Here is a 13545-nt window from a genome sequence, read left to right as displayed (position 1 = left end):
CTACTACCTTTGCCATCTCCATGGAGCCCAGTATTTCAAAACTTGAGTGTTTTTCTGCCTTACTTTGCTGTAACCTTACCCAGCCCTGCTGAGGTTTTATCAATACTGAGAAATCACAGGACTTAGCCAAATTTACACAGGACATGTCTACTCAGTCAGGGTTATTCCATGCTGAAGGAACCACTCTGAACCCTAGTTTCTCCTCTGGGATAACTGGTATCAAATAGAAACCCAAATGCACAAATAGGCCAAAATGGCTGTTGATCACTTTGACTTGCAAGCTGATCCTTGATCTGGCACTTCTGCTGGTGTCTGATGAGCAAGCCTTTACTAAACTTTGAAGTTTTGCAATCTCAGTCAAAAAGGAAAAGAAAATTAATTAAATAAATGCGAGGATTATTGAAAAGGTAACCTAAGAAAGTCAGCACCTAAATCCTCTCCACATTCAATAGGAACAGGATACTTTATCTCATATAAATTCCTGCCATGGAAAGTTGATCTCCCTCTTCCCAGTATCCCCCTTCCACCCAAGGAAAAAAACTAAATTACAGTCTATTGTAGCTGAATTGCCAATCTGTTTTTCACAATCCTAAGGTATTTTTCATGCTACATCAGGCAGGTGACAGCAATAAATACTGCCATTCCCTCCAGCATTCTCCTGGTTTCCATATTGCAGGCATCAGGAGCAATACTCAGGTGGTTTGAGTAACCAGCAGCAAATTCAGCACTGGGGAATTTTTATCACTTTGCTTGTCTCTGACAAGTTCAGAGTAATTTCAGTTGTGAAATAAGCCGGCAACTTTCTGGCTTTTATTTGTCCATTCACAGAGGCAGCTGGAGCCTGTAATTTCCAGTGGGATTTTAAAGCACTTAGCACTTCACAGGAAGTATTTGATGGGAGTGGGTCCAATGGCTTCAAACACAGCAATGCAAATGCATTTCAGCACTAACTCCATTTGATTCCACATCCATGTAAGCAGCACAGGCAGATTTTGTGGTCTAATTCAGAAGTGGAAGTATGAGAAAAGCAAAGGAACTAAAGGAAGGCCATGGTCACAGGATGCCAAAAGCAGAGGAACACCCTTCTGCAGCCTGGTAGATCGGAAATGTTAATGAGAAATGTGGTTTCAAACCCCATTATGTGGGAAAAGCTACAGCAACCAGAACATCCTTATTCCAGAGGAAACACTCTTACTACAGAGCTGCAGAGCCCAGGGGTAGCAGTAGTGCCATGCCCCGGTCAAGGATAAATCCTTAGCCAAAAATATGTGGTAAGGTTGACCATAATCACCAGGATGAGGAACACTGCCCATGTCAGGGAATATTTTGCAGGGCAAACATGTTTCAGAAAACTGATCTTTCTTGGTTTTTAACCTCAGCTGAGCATCAACTAACCATAATTACTACCTACCATGGCTGTGAGCTTTGAGCTAGTGTTTTGTGGGGAAACACACAATGCTCTCCTCACCATTTAAGAACAAAGACCTGTTCTCGTATCTGATCTCACAGATTCTGTCATCAACATTTTCCATGGGAATCTGAAGGGCAGCTTGTCCTCCTCACAGAGTACACATCTGATGTATTGCTGCAACATGTTATTAACCTTCTTCGCTCTTTAGGAACAAACAGAAGAGAAACTGCAAAATTCATGGCCCATAAACACCTCTGAACGCAAAAGGATGAGGATAAGCCTCTGTTTTAGTTTACCATGTGCCAAAATATGGAGAGAGCAAGGCTTGTCCCGGTGCTTAATCTCTGAAAACACTTGTATTCCTACCTCTGAGCCACATATCTGTTGATGTCACATTAAGCACTTGAAAGTTGATATTGCTGCATCAACTGAGTTTCTTCACAACACAGGACTTCTTTTTAATGCATTAAAACATGAGCAAAAAGAATAGTTGAGGTCCAGTAAAAAGTTTACAGGAACAAACTTTAGCTTAAAAATAGGACTATAGACATTCAAATTCTAGAATTCCTTAAATAAAGCAAGCTGGGGTAAGCAGTAGCAAACCCTGCACTTTAAATGCTGAGGGCCAGCACAATTGAAGCCTTAAAGCAACTTTTGTTCTCTTTCTCCTTAATCAGAACCAACTCTGCAATTATTTCCCAGCCCACGTGGCTGATCCCTGCTACTTCTGATGATGGAATCTCAGATTTAATCAATGCAACTCCTCCGTTCCTGTCAATTGGATTTTTGTAGTTCAGAACAACAAAGGTTTCTGACACGTCCCTTTTTCTCTCCCCTGCCCACCAAAAAGTTGGGGAGGGTGAAATGAGTTGTGTGCTAAGCAAAACTGTGCCGCATAAGGACAGAGCCTGTATATGCGATAACTGCCATTCTTTTGGAGGCTCCTTAGTGATATTAACTCCCATAAAATAATGTAATACTAAGCCTTCCAAGATGGTTCTTATTTACAAGTGTTTCCCTGCAGTGCCTGATTCCCTCAATTCTCTTTCTCCTCTACCACCGAGGCAGAGACCTCAAGGCTTTCTGTCCCATGGAGCGCTACAAACGTGCAAGTACCACTGACTGCTCACAGCACATCCTGTAGTGCCACCCTAGGTATTTTCACTGCACTGGAAAACTCCAGGGATTTCTTGGACATCCTAAAAATCACCAGCCTATTTTAAGCTAGTCCAAAGTCAATCACTTATTCCCCATAAAACAGGCACTGACACTGCTCTTGTCTGGAAATCACCCAAAAAATTCCCTGCTACCTCTGCCTTTGTATTCAATTGCCTCATGGAGCGATCCTCAAGCAATGGAAGCACTTTCATCACTGCCTGGTTCAGCATCAATCCTGCTGTGCCATTTATTCCTTCTGGGACATCACCCGGATCCAATAGCTTCTCCCTTTCCCACCTAATCCTATTGTGCAAAGCAAATTAACACCATGGAAAAGCTATATCTTGGCAGAGCATCAGATCAACCTGTAGTTCAAAGGACATTTTACATCAGCCAAATCAGTGCTCTGTGAGCTTTTACACCTTCCCTCTAAGCTCATCTCTAAGAGAAAGGTATAAACAAAAACTTGGCAGTCCTAGAAAGTTCGACTCACCTTCTGCTGGTGACAATTAGTGAGGACGATAAAGAACTTGAAATGTAGAAATGGAGAAAAGAAAATGTTTGAAGGAAGTGGGGAAAATGTTCTATGATAACAGCTCAGTAGCAAAGCATAACTTCAAAACACAATGAAAATTAAAAAGCCTTTGTGACTAACACTGTATGGCACTGACTCCTTTTGCCAGCAGAGACAGAAACTAGAAAGAAGTACCACAGTCTTTGTTAAACTCAAATACTTTTCTCTCTTTAATAGATGGCTCTGCAAAGTCTCTCCTCTGAATAAATCTCTCAGGGAAGTAAAATGTGCATGTGGCAACCTCTTTTCAAAAGAGATTTGGGAAAGGGTAACATTAGAGAGCTGGGCATGGCTTTCTGAAGTCCAAATATTTGTGGAAGTTTTCCCTAAAAATATTTCCACAAAGAAATTAAGTGGACAGTGGGGAGGAAAAAAAAAAAAAAAAAAAAAAAAAAACATTACCAGGTTATGAAAATTCTTCCTTTATGTTGCTTTATAGTCTAGGAAGTCAAGACACTGAATTTACCTATAGAGTGACATCAAATGTGGTGCTGCCGACCTCATCATGCTATAGTGCTCCTTCAGACTACAGCTGGCACTGCTAGGAGAGGCAGAGCCTTTCCACAGGGAGGGAGGGAGGGAGGAATTAACAGCTGTGCTCTATCTCACTGTCACCAAAGGAATAGAGACCAACTGAATTAAAAGGAAGCCAACAAAACGAGAGCAAAAGCCAAAACTGACAGGAATTCAAAAAGCCCTGGAGCTGGAGACCCCCGAAACTACCTCATACTTGAACCCTGATCTATTCAAGGCATTAGACTTCACAGAGGAACACAGAAGACTTTTTCAAAGCAAACGCCAACACCCATCGCATTTTTCCATCCAAGACATCGCCTGAAAACTGACAGGTCTCCCAAGACAAGATGGAGAAATATTACTTTATGTTGCCTTTGGATCCCCAACTCAGTTTCAAAAATCAGCAGGCAGCTGATGAAATCTCAGAATAGTCAGAGTTCAGGGTCTAACTCCTACTGGAACCTTGGGCTGCACAAATGCACAGTGTAACATTTGTTTTACTAAGCAACATTTTGAACATGATGAAGGAGCAAGTTGTTTTCTGTTGCTACATTGACTAGAAACAGTAACCACATCCTAAAAAAACTACACTGTAGTATAGGAAACAGCTTTAAAGGAAACAGATATTTCCAATGGCTATTGGTAATCCATCCTATAAAATACCAGGAATTGGATTTTTTTAAGGGACTCCTCATAAAACTGGGGAATTTTGTCCCCTGACATTTCTAACTCTCTCCAGAAATAGATAGAGTTGATTGATGATTTTCAGAATAGATGACAGTGCTTGAATTCAGATTAAAGTAAGCAATTCCATAATAAATGAACTTGTTATGATAGTAGCATTCAACAAAGCATATTTAAGTAATGTCTAATTGTTAACTATATAATTGTTTTATTAACTACTTTGTGTTCAGTATATGCAGAAACATTAAGCTCCATCATATTTTGGCAACAGTTACACTGGGAAAATTCTTTGATTGTCTACAAAGATATGTCTTTCTGAAAACTCTGCATTTGAGAAAAAAACATTGAAACTGAAAAAAGAATCTCCTGGTGTTCTCTCCATTCAGGAAAGCTTATATTTTACATTATGTATGGTTTTCTCATATGAGACCTAAACTAAAAATAGCATTTTACTGAGGAAAAATACCCTGCGTATACAAAGCTCAATTTTTAAAAGAGCATTGAGATATCTCACTGTTAAAAATAAAATACACCCCTGCATTTTGCACAGACTGTGTTTGCTTCTCCCTTTAGACAGCTGGAACACAATGACACGGACACTCCTGTCAAACCCTGAAGAGGAGACAAAGGAGAAGGAATAACTTGAAGGTTGCCAGAGCTTACTCAAGCAGAGAGCCCTGACTTCTGGCAGAGGGAGTCTGCTTCCACTCCCAATCAAATTTACAACACACCAGTGATGCTTCATCAGTGGAAGCACTGAGGGTCTTAGTTAGAAAAACCTGTGTAAGCAATTTTACATGGCACCAGAACTGGGGTCTGCCAGAAGCTGAAGTGCATGGTTTTGCTCAGTGGATAGTGAAAACTTTGATCTCACCTACATGGTACAAGTGGAGTTTTGTCACCAGCTGCAGGTGGGAAGCACTTTCCATGGAGGATAAATCTGCAGCAACTTCTGCCATATTCCTCCCATAACCAGCAAGAGAATATGAACACTGGGGAAAAGCCTGGTAATGTTCCAAAGTAATTATCATATTAACTATGCTCTGTTCTGGGGGTGAATCTCTTTGTTAATATTGGTGCTTATAATAAAGATGAAAACTTGCTGGATCTATTTGAAGATAAGAACTTGAGTCTAGCTTTACTGTCTCTTAACTGAGCAACTTGATGTTTGCCAGGTCATGTCCCATCTAACTCAGAAAGTTTTTCCTTGACAGTAAGTCTTTTAAAGGAAACTTTCTCCTAGACAGTAAGACAAGAACACTTCTGTATGTTTTCAATAAGCAGAACATGAAAAGCCCCAGCTCTTATCCTCCTCATCATTAAATTCCTTGGCACAGCCAACAGATCTGCTCTCACTCCTGTGCCCCAGCTTCCATTTGGCACATGCCTTCTTTAATCATCTGCAGCTTTCCTTCTTTAATCATCTGCAGCTGGTGATGGCACCAAATATTTTAGATTATTTCATTCCTGATTCTCCCAGTTACTTTTTTTTTTTCTTTTTTCCCCAAAAGAAATAGTGGTCACAATTCTGGGGTTTTACTTCCAAACGGTATAGCCACTGTCTAGTTAGTGGTCACTCTGATCAAATCTGGCAAAGAATTAGGGGAAAGCTGGGCACCATAAAGCCTGAGCTGTCAAATTCCCCATCAAAGAAACCTCAGTGGTTTCATTAGAAAGCCAAGACACTTTTCAGAACTGATGTAGACATTTACTTGCATATTTATTTTAAGTCACAGTTAGAGTCTTATTAAACTTGATGGTTCTAGTCACTTAAATAAATGCTGCCAATGTAGGTCCCTAAGCTATGAAGCCGAAGTAATTTGAGTTATATGACAGACCTACAAAAGAGCCAAGCCAAAACATTGTGTCACATTACAGTCACATCAATGGTGAAACTTTAACAGTGATTACAGCAGTTATAACTTTCTTGAAAGGGGAGACAGTATGTTAAATGCAACATTTAAGTCCCTTTTATGTTATGTTGTAGATATTATTGATCAGTAGTAAAAACACATTTAGTTTTGCAAAACAAGGTGAAAGCCCATGGCTACCCTTTTAGCCATCTGGGAGTAACCAGAACTGCATTGCCAGTGGGGCTAAGTGCCAAGATTTCAATCTGCTTGGACATGAATTATCTGGGTGGCTACAACTACATCCACTCAAGTGCTTACCTACCCCCTGAGATCTCACAAAAGTAACAGGGGAGGCCTCAGACTCCCACACCTGAGATCTCAGGGGATCAGGTGCTTCACGTGGGATGGCTAAGGAAAATCCATGGGCTGAGCATGCCACATTCAGCAGGATCAAGAGATAAATCACATCTCTACAGTGCTCAGGTTTCTTGCAATTCACTCTTGCAAGCTTGTGTCCATCAAATATCTTACCTGATTACAGGTGTTAATGTCTATTCCACTTTTCAGGTATTCCACTACTTTGTCCAAATTGCCAGCTCTGGCAGCTCGGAGAAAGCTTGCATTGCTGTCAGACTGTAAAAAGATAAGAAAAAAATTTCTCCAGTTAGCCCCTGCTTAAACCAGAGCAGAACTTCATCAGCGGTGAAAGGTTTCCACATTTCATGCTGCTGGAGAATAAAGCTGTGAAACAACTGAGTTTGAATTGTATCTGCATTAATTAGCATATTTAAATTAGGCAATAATGGCACAAAAGAACTGCAGACCTGTCAGAGTGAGCAAAATAGAGCAATAATTGCTGACATTCAAAATTTAGCAAGAACTAAAAAAAAAAAAAAACCAACCCCACAACCATAAATCATAGTATCTGATATTGTCAACAAGAGAAAAAGAAATACATCAACTTGCTAACTACAGTTTTCTGGAGAACTATATAGAAATATATGATCTCTGATATATATAACTTAACATATTATTTATGTATTTATCTATATTGTTTTTATTTATTTATATTATTTATCTATATTATTTATGTATTTATCTATATTGTTTATAGATTTGTATAGATGTTATTTACAGATTTAGATCTATTATTTTTAGATACCTATGCTCAAAGTGAGCAGCACTGCACATGTAGCTAACCTTAGAACAAAGCGGATGAAGTACTCAAGGCTGAGTATCCAAATCCAGGATCACGCTGTAAACATTCCCACCCCTAAACTGCCTGCTCTCATTAAGAAGAAAGGTTTAAAGATCCTATAAAAATATGCTTTCATTTTTCAGCCAGGTTGTGGGATGTACTGTTAAGCAAAGGAGCGTGGAACGCCTCAGCCCTCTTGTCTTTGTCAGCAACACAAAACTCCACCGGCTGCTTGAAACCAGCCTGGATTTGGATGTTCCCCCACACAGGCAAATTGGCTAAGACACCTGAGACCAGGAGACAAACCCAAGCCATGCCACAGAAGCCATGAGTACCCAGATTAAGCATTTGGGTAGGTGTACAGGGACAGCAACAGTCGTCCCAGCTCAATCGACTGAGTGGGAGTGAGTGCAAGGAGCAGGTAAATGAGCACGAGCGCCTGTTTGTGGGGATGTGGGCCCAGAAGCAGGGGATGGCCCACACTACTTCTGACTGGGACTGGCTCCTTCACACCATGAGAATATCCCAAACCCCTCCCACTTCCAGCCGCTCTAGTTCCGTTGCCCAATCCATTCCAATGCATTTTTTTCGGTGGTCACCCTGCTTATCACGCTGCTTAACTTGCTTCACAATCCCCGATTCCAACCCATTTTAATCTGCAACAGATGGATGTCATCAAAATGAGCCTCCTTACAACTGTGCTACATGTCAAGACAAAAATATATCTTTGTGAGAACATCCTTTCCTGGGATGAGGATATGCTCATAAAGACATCAAATTATGTTTTAATATTTAAATATCTTTGAAAAAAAATCACACATCTTGGTAAAAACATTGACCAAGAACAAATATCTGAGTGCATGAGGGGTCAATCTGGACACTCTGTTTGGGAAAAGCATCTTTGCCCTCAATAATACACACGTTTTACCTTTTTTCTCCCCATTTTTTTCATGCTTTACTATTACAACAATAATTTACCATAGCAAAACTACAGCCATCATCTTTATATTTTTAAAAGGTTAAGAAAGAATGATGCAACAAATTACCACCTACAACTTTGGGTTCTTAGGGATGAAGCAATCATTGCTTGTTTTTCTTTCACACAGAATAACATAAAAAGCTAAAAATGCTGCCATCTCCATTAGTGCTGGAAGCTCAGATTTGTAGCTAAGCCCACACAACTCTGTGTCATTTGTTTCTGGCTAAGAAGAAACAAGCAATGCTTTCCAAACAGATTCTCATTTCCTTGATTCATAATTTCATTACCTCATACTCAAATTACCGCAGTGTACCTCCCTTCAAGTCACTTCAAAACACTTTCCATACACTGGAATAATGATCATAATGCAGAATAGTAACTTCTTGTCTATATAAAGAGTAATACAGCAATCCATATGCTTCATATATAAATTCCCATAAAAATACCAGAGTCTGGCCACCAAATACTGAAAATATTCAGGGCCATATTACAAGGATCATAATAACATGGTGCTGAAGGATAGACTTAGAAGTTGGGAGTATTCAGATCCATTTTCTTTCCCAGATGGCCAAATCTAATTTTTGGTAGGTTGTCACTAGTTTGTCCTTTGCCCCATTTTTTTAATGCTTTTGAAAAGCATTTTTGTCAGCACTAATGTCTCAAACATTTATTCATTTTAGCACACTTCAAATTCAAATACATTTTGACAAAATCCCCTCGGTAAGCAATAGCAGTAGTTTCCTGTAGTCTTACCATGTCAGACAAGACAATGAAATTGGATCTGTCGGCTTTTCCAATGGATCCTGTATTCTCTTGAAATGTTTTGTTAGACAGCCCCCCCATAGTCTTCAGAGCTTCTCACAGCTGCCCAAGGCCCCTCACAGCCTCCAGAACCCCCCACAGCCCTCAGAGACCCCCTCAGAGTCCCTCAGGGCCCTTTAGAACCCCTCACGGACACTCTATCAGGTGCTCAGAGCCCCTCATGGTCTCTTTAGAGCCCCTCAGAACCACTCACAGCACTTTAGACCCCTGAGAGCCCACCAGAACCCTTCATGGCCCCTCAGAGCCCCTCACAGCTCCTCAAACACCCTCGCAGTCCATCACGGCCCTTTAGAGCCTCCCAAAGTCCCTCAGAGACCCTCGCGGCCCTTCAAAGGCCCTCACAATCCCTCAGAGGCCCTCACAGTCCCTTTAGGGCCCCTCAGAACCCCTCACAATGCTTTAGAGCCCCTCACAGTCCATCCCCTTTAGAGCCCCTCATGGCCCCTCAGAACCCCTCACAGCCATTTAGAGCCTCTCAAAGTCCCGCAGAGATACTCATGGCCCTTCAGAGTCCCTTTAGGGCCCCTCAGAACCCTTCACAGCACTTTAGACCCCTCACAGTCCATCACAGCCCCCTTAGAACCCTTCATGGCCCCTCAGAACCCCTCATGGCCCCTCAGAGCCCCTCTCACAGTCCATCACAGCCCTTTAGAGCCTCTGCAAGTCCCTCAAAGACCCTCAGAGCCCCTCACAGTCCATCATGGCCCTTTAGAACCCCTCAGAGCCCCTCACAGTCCATCATGGCCCTTTAGAACCCCTCAGAGCCCCTCACAGTCCATCATGGCCCTTTAGAACCCCTCAGAGCCCCTCTCACAGTCCATCACAGCCCTTTAGAGCCTCTCCAAGTCCCTCAAAGACCCTCACAGCCCCTCACAGTCCATCATGGCCCTTTAGAACCCATCACAGCCCCCCACAGTCCATCATGGCCCTTTAGAACCCCTCACAGCCCCTCACAGTCCTTTTAAAGCCTTTCAAAATCCATCAGAGCCCCTCACGGCCCCTCACTGCCCCACAGCCCCCTTCATGGTCTCTCACGGTGTTTCTCAGTGAGGGAAACCGCCATATCCATCTTTATGGTTTGGGGACTGGTGAAGAAAAACTGCCAACAAACTGTCATTTGGAGGCACTTCCTTTACAAGAAAGAAGACAAAAACACAGACCCAGAGTCCCATGCTCCATATGGTAATTATCACATCTCCTCTTCCTAGGCACACACCCCTGAGGGGCTTTTTTAGGAGTTTTACACAGTTTTACAAGCAGAATGATCTGCTTGTAAAGCAAACACTCTACCAGTGAGGAAAGGAAAGGTTTACTGGAGGAGAGTTCACCTTCAGCAGCAGCATGGGAGCACAAGAACATGAGGGCCCTGTAATTTGGGAAGCCCCAGAGCTGACATGTTAATGTGCAAAGTCCCAGCTGGCAGCTCTGCCCACCACGCTCGGCTCAGTCAGACCGAATAAAGGCTCACGTTGTGTACATGCAGGCACTAGGGTCAGGCAGTCAAATCAATGCATTATTAACATGATATAAGAAAATGGTATGAAGGATTAGAAAACACTGAGATAATATTTTATAGTATGGGTTGAATTCACCAGCTGTGGATTGAACCACCTTTTTCTAATGCACTGCTCTCAATACATACACAGTGACAGAGCATGACAAGTCCTCACTAACTACTTTTTTAAAAAAGTAATTATGTTTCCAACTCAATTCTAGTACATGATAAAGATACAATGGTAAATTTATATTAGATAACAGAAGAAATTGTTCCCTGCTAGGGTGGTGAGGCCCAGGCACAGGTTGCCCAGAGAAGCTGTGCCTGCCCCATTCCCTGGAAATGTGCAAAGACAGGTTGGACAGGGCTTGGAGCAACCTGGTCTATTGAAGCTGACCCTACCTGTGGCAGGGGGTGCAACAGGATGACACTGAAGGTTATTCCTAAGCCTATGGCTTTTGAGAAGCATTTAGTTTTATTGGACCTTCTAGAGACCTCCTATCTTTTAACTTTTCCTATCAACTTTTGACTGAGGATAGGTAATTCCAGCCATAAATAAGAATTTTCAGACCACTAGGAACAAATAAACTACAATATGGAAAACATCAACATAAGTACACTTACAGCATGAACACAAACATTACTTTACAACTACCTAGCTGTCAGATATTGCATAAGGAAATAGAAGAAATGATCAAGTGTCTCTATGAATATATGACTGTGGATCCCCCCACCTTCTTGCTAATTACATGGCTGCAATTTAACCTGAATTCGAAACATTTATTTCAATAAATAAATCATATATGGAAATTAGTATTTTAAACAAATAGTCAGACCTTCCCTTCTGGTTCCTCTGCCCCCACTCTAGTTGCCCTTCCTATTGCATGATGTACCGCATCATTTATTGCGCACAACGCATGTCTGCTTCTCGAGGACATTTTACAGAGAAATGCAAAAATAAATCTTGAAATCATATGCAGTACCAAACCCATAAAATTTTCTCAAATATTCAAATTTGCTGGTGAAAACCAGCTTCATGCATAAGGAACCAATGGAGGAATAGAAGTCTTCAATTTTCAAAAGATAGCTTTCATCATAACATTATCCATCAAATACTTGTTTTAAATTGTGTCTGTTGAAAAATTATTCCTGCAGGCTGGATTTGGTTTTTTTCTCCTCCAAGTAAGTTGAATGACCACAGTCTGTCCAAAATCAGAAATACCTCTGTGAGAGAACACAGTCCAGCACTATGGGCCCCTGAACATTTCTCACCTACTAAATACACTTCGTTAACTGAATGCTGACAAAAAGATAATTCAAAGCTCACGCTAACATCCAAATACTATGTTTACACCTTAATTTAACCTATTTGTTTTGTTTGTGTATTACAATGTGTATCTGAGCAGTAATAACCCTTTCAGACTCACTTTTTAAGCATGGACCTGGGAATGTACTGCTTTGATTTTACAGAGGAAAATTTATTTAGCTTAGTAACTTTTGAAGATACTGTCCCTGATCAGGACATGAGAAAAACCTGCTTTACATAAATCAAAAAACTCAAATCGTTATTGGTTGAAAAACCTTCGATGTTCAAGTGAATCCTGTGTTATCACTGCAGGTAAAGCCAGCATTAAGCCACAATTAATCAATACGGTAAGGGCAGGTGACAGTGTTAATGCCATTTAAAAACCCCAGAGTTGTGAGGCACTGTTTGTACAACAGCCGTTTCTATAATTAGCAAAACGCTGATAGCTTGTGAACTCTTCTTCATTAAGAAGCTCCTGACTGACTGTTGGCTGATTATGCTAATATATCCAGGGAATGCCTGGAGTTGAGAATTCAGCTCATGGCAGAAGGAAAGTTGCACCTTCTAAACTCAAATTTTTCTGGTTTCTTGATGTTATTCGGTACTTAAAGATGCAAAGGGAAAAAATAACAGGTATGTAAACACACATTTTTTTATTCTCTACTTTCTAAAGTGTCAGTTTAAGCTCCTACCCTTGAGACAACCACTAAATTTTGTCCCAGTTGGCTTGGCTATTCTCTGATTTCAGGAACCATCTGTTCCAACCAGCCATCGTTTAATTGGGGGCAACTCTAAAAGTGGCACAGACCAGGTGTTACCATTACCCAACTCACTCGTCACATACAGATTTTTGTCCACTAAGGAATCTTCTTCCATACCAGCATTCAGATGTAAAAGATGGGAATTCAAATATAATGCTTTTCCTCATTGAATATTTTCTGTAAAACTTGCCAGCAAGTTCATCAGTGGCTCACGTTTTACCTACTCTACACTGCATTTATTTTTTTTATTGAGCTGAAAGTGCAGCTGATCTCCAAAGGGCATCTCTCTAGAAGATGGAGCACTGACAGCAGAGGCAAAGTGTTTTATATATGTTTGCTTTTAATTAAATCCCCAGAGCAGAATCTGAGCCTGCAGTTCTGATACACATGCCATAATGAGAGCTAAATATTCCACTTGCAATGGCACAGGCTCAGTAATCTAACACTGATAAATGACTTAAATGAGATAATAACAGCTATAACGGACACATATTTTCCCAGCTCTTAATGAAATAACATTCATCTCCTGAAAGAAAAGAAATACAACAGTGCTTTGCTTTCAAAACCACTTCCTTTGCCCATAAAAATGTATGTTTTCATCCCATTCATTTACTGGGAGCAATGAAGGAAGACAGATTAAATCACAGATCCTAAAGAAATTTCAGTATCTAGATTCCTGGATGAACAATGGGCCAAATTTTCTTATTTCAATATCAAAACAAGAATTTTTATCACTCAGCTTTTCCCATTCAACCATGCACAGGCATTTCAGATCAGATTCATCCTGC

The 13545-nt window shown here is 41.0% G+C and overlaps 1 protein-coding gene and 1 long non-coding RNA gene across 33 annotated transcripts in view; one reads left to right on the top strand and one right to left on the bottom strand.

Moving 5' to 3' along the window:
* The window catches only part of ANK2 (ankyrin 2), a 279443-nt gene that overhangs the window by 113216 nt on the left and 152682 nt on the right, over positions 1-13545 (bottom strand). For all 32 annotated transcript variants that reach the window (XM_068188282.1, XM_068188279.1, XM_068188303.1 and 29 more), the window contains one exon: positions 6728-6829. In XM_068188282.1, the coding sequence (XP_068044383.1) occupies positions 6728-6829 (102 nt within the window). The remainder of the gene's footprint in view (positions 1-6727; positions 6830-13545) is intronic.
* Positions 7730-13065, top strand: LOC137472852 (uncharacterized). Its single transcript, XR_010998440.1, has 3 exons — positions 7730-7815; positions 12509-12629; positions 12745-13065. It is a non-coding gene; the product is annotated as an uncharacterized lncRNA (long non-coding RNA).

The sequence above is a fragment of the Anomalospiza imberbis genome, chromosome 4 (genome assembly GCF_031753505.1).
Source record: "Anomalospiza imberbis isolate Cuckoo-Finch-1a 21T00152 chromosome 4, ASM3175350v1, whole genome shotgun sequence".
Lineage (NCBI taxonomy): Eukaryota > Metazoa > Chordata > Aves > Passeriformes > Viduidae > Anomalospiza > Anomalospiza imberbis.
Note: the sequence above shows the minus strand (reverse complement) of the source record. Positions and strands in the feature narration are given on the sequence as shown.